Raw genomic sequence first — 2,500 nt, forward strand, 5'->3', positions numbered from 1 at the left:
ACTTGGGATTATTCATATGAAAGGATACTAACCATATCAAATAACCAAATTAAATAAACACATGAAGGAATCTATACCAAGAACATTTGATGCACAGGAAGAACATATAGCTCTTAAAATAAAGGAATTCCAAAGTAAAGTATCTATTGACCTGTTTGAGTGTCAGACACTCTCTGCCAACTTAGATAATCAATCTGTGTAATTATTATAAAGTTATTTCTTAGGACAGAATATCTGGTTTGGTTTTAATTAATCCAAATGTTTGCACTTCATTTTGGTACAAGAGGAGAAGCTTTGAAAGTAAAGGAAACCTGGTTATAACAATACATGACATAATTACAATCTAAATAGCTGATGATCGGATGACATCAGTTGACTTCCTCTGAATCTGAAAGGTGTCATGACATACACAATATCACCTATTAGCCTAAAAGACGGGTGTCAATGCGTATATGACATAACATCAGAATCTGCAGTTAAAGTTGAAGTGCGCACACAGTCATGGCTGTAATAGCACTAGCTTCAGAGCTACAGGGTTCCAAAGTCAGCCTAAACCTGCATTTTGTGATGGATTTATGGAAAAATATTGTTTGGGCTAGTCTGCGCTACCAGGAGGGCGGAGAAAACACTTTTCCCATCCCTCAGATTTTTAGCTGGTGCTGCCAGTTTGATGACTTCCCATCCTGACTGCCAGTTAGGTCGTTAGTGCCTAACTGCAATGGGTTAATATCAGAAATATATAAACATTGCTATATAGAAATTGCAAATAAAGAGGTTTGTACACAATAAGAAAATATTTAGTTGTTGCAAGAATGATAATACCGGAACATACCATGAAGTTAAAATACTGTGAAAATATAGGTAAGAGAGACATTCAAAGAAATAAATAGATTGATCAAAATAATGGTTATAACAAGAATAATAAAAAGAAAGTAATATTCTTAAAAATCTGCTTTACCTGCTGAAACAAGAAATCTGTTTGGGTGATGCTGTGGACAAGTTTATTCCTGTCACTGACCATCTTCCTGTGAGTGTTCTCTAGCTCTTCTGGAATCTTTGCCACTTCATCAGGATTGTAGCTGAGAAATCCTGGAAAACAGGTTCAGGGATCATATGGATAGAGTCAGTGATAAATCCCTCTTTATATAGATACACAGATACAAGTGCAATATAAACTGCAATACTCATATGTGCAGAAATAGCCCTTGTATTTCAAATCTAAGAGCAATAACTTTACATCAACTACAGTATATTTTTACCCAACAAACAATGCCACAGTTTTAATACAAATCAAAGATTAGCAAACAAAGTCAAGGGAAAATATATTCTTGCAATAAATCAAACAAGTAAATTAAGTATTTGGAAACAAATTCATTCATATTATATCATAAAAGAATTAAATACACAAGGATATGCTATATTTTGCCTACTCACCAACAGGATCATGGAATACTGCTATTCTAACCCACTCATGTTCAAGTTGCAACTCTAGTGCATTAGCTAGTTCTCTGATATGCTTTTTAGACACAGTTGTTGCTGCACGTGCAAGAACCAAGTCTTGAGTGATGCCAAATGTGTGCTGCAATGGTAAATACTTCTATAAACACAGGCAACATATTTATAGACACAGTTATAATATCATTTGGATTATAACTTACAATTACTCTTCACTACACATTTGAATCAATGTTCACAAACATCAGTCTGTCTTAAATTACATTAAATATAGTACAAATTGAGGTTAATCATAGCCTATATATAGTAAAGTAATCTAAACTGAAATCACTGTTATTGCCATGTTATCCACCATATCTCACTTTTTAAATACATAATTCTATTCAAAATCATATCAGTATCAATTACAGTATTTGCCAGTAGTTGATAACCAGTACAATTTACTCATCCTTTAAGCTTCATAGCTTTTACCATCACAAAAAACGATGGTAATTAATACTGATTATCTTAGTATGCTTTGGAAAAATGCATGAAAAACATGTTAGACTTGGTATTATTTTAAGCTTAAGAATTTCAATTCATGCAAATGTATAATCAATGAAAGCAAGGGAATTATAACAATACCTGGGGTTCCTGCTCATTATATGAAGATTCAGGGTCAACAAGAAGAATGTGATCCTGTAGTTCTGATAAAGTTAGAGCTTCTTGCATTTCCTTCATATACTGAAACAAAAATAATAAGAATATAGTAACTTTGCCTAAAACCATCAAAATAATTTTAGCTATTACATATATCACTTTGAAATTATCTAATGTTAACTCCAAAAAATCCTAAAAAACATATCATGTAAAGCATCAATCAACCCATTGCGGACAGGGGATAGATTTGCTTGCCCAATACCTAGGATGAGTTTTATTTTAGAGCGAGGCAGCTTGAAGCAAAACACTTAAAAGTTTTTCACTCTCTTTCAGTAACTTATAAAACTAGAGCCTTTTTTTTGTTTTAGTTTTTGTGTGTTTTATTGTGTTCAGAGACTTATAAGTG

General features: G+C 32.8%; 1 protein-coding gene across 1 annotated transcript in view; it reads right to left on the bottom strand.

The window, feature by feature from the left end:
• Positions 1–2,500, bottom strand: part of LOC122261698 (HAUS augmin-like complex subunit 4) — a 7,359-nt gene that overhangs the window by 1,793 nt on the left and 3,066 nt on the right. Inside the window, exons 4-6 of the mRNA XM_043029471.2 lie at positions 2,080–2,178; positions 1,435–1,579; positions 959–1,089 (exon numbers count right to left, since the gene is read on the bottom strand). Of these exons, the coding sequence (XP_042885405.2) occupies positions 959–1,089; positions 1,435–1,579; positions 2,080–2,178 (375 nt within the window). The remainder of the gene's footprint in view (positions 1–958; positions 1,090–1,434; positions 1,580–2,079; positions 2,179–2,500) is intronic.

This window comes from Penaeus japonicus, unplaced genomic scaffold, assembly GCF_977035675.1.
Source record: "Penaeus japonicus unplaced genomic scaffold, GWHDUDI00000001_assembly GWHDUDI00000026, whole genome shotgun sequence".
Taxonomy (NCBI): Eukaryota; Metazoa; Arthropoda; class Malacostraca; order Decapoda; family Penaeidae; genus Penaeus; species Penaeus japonicus.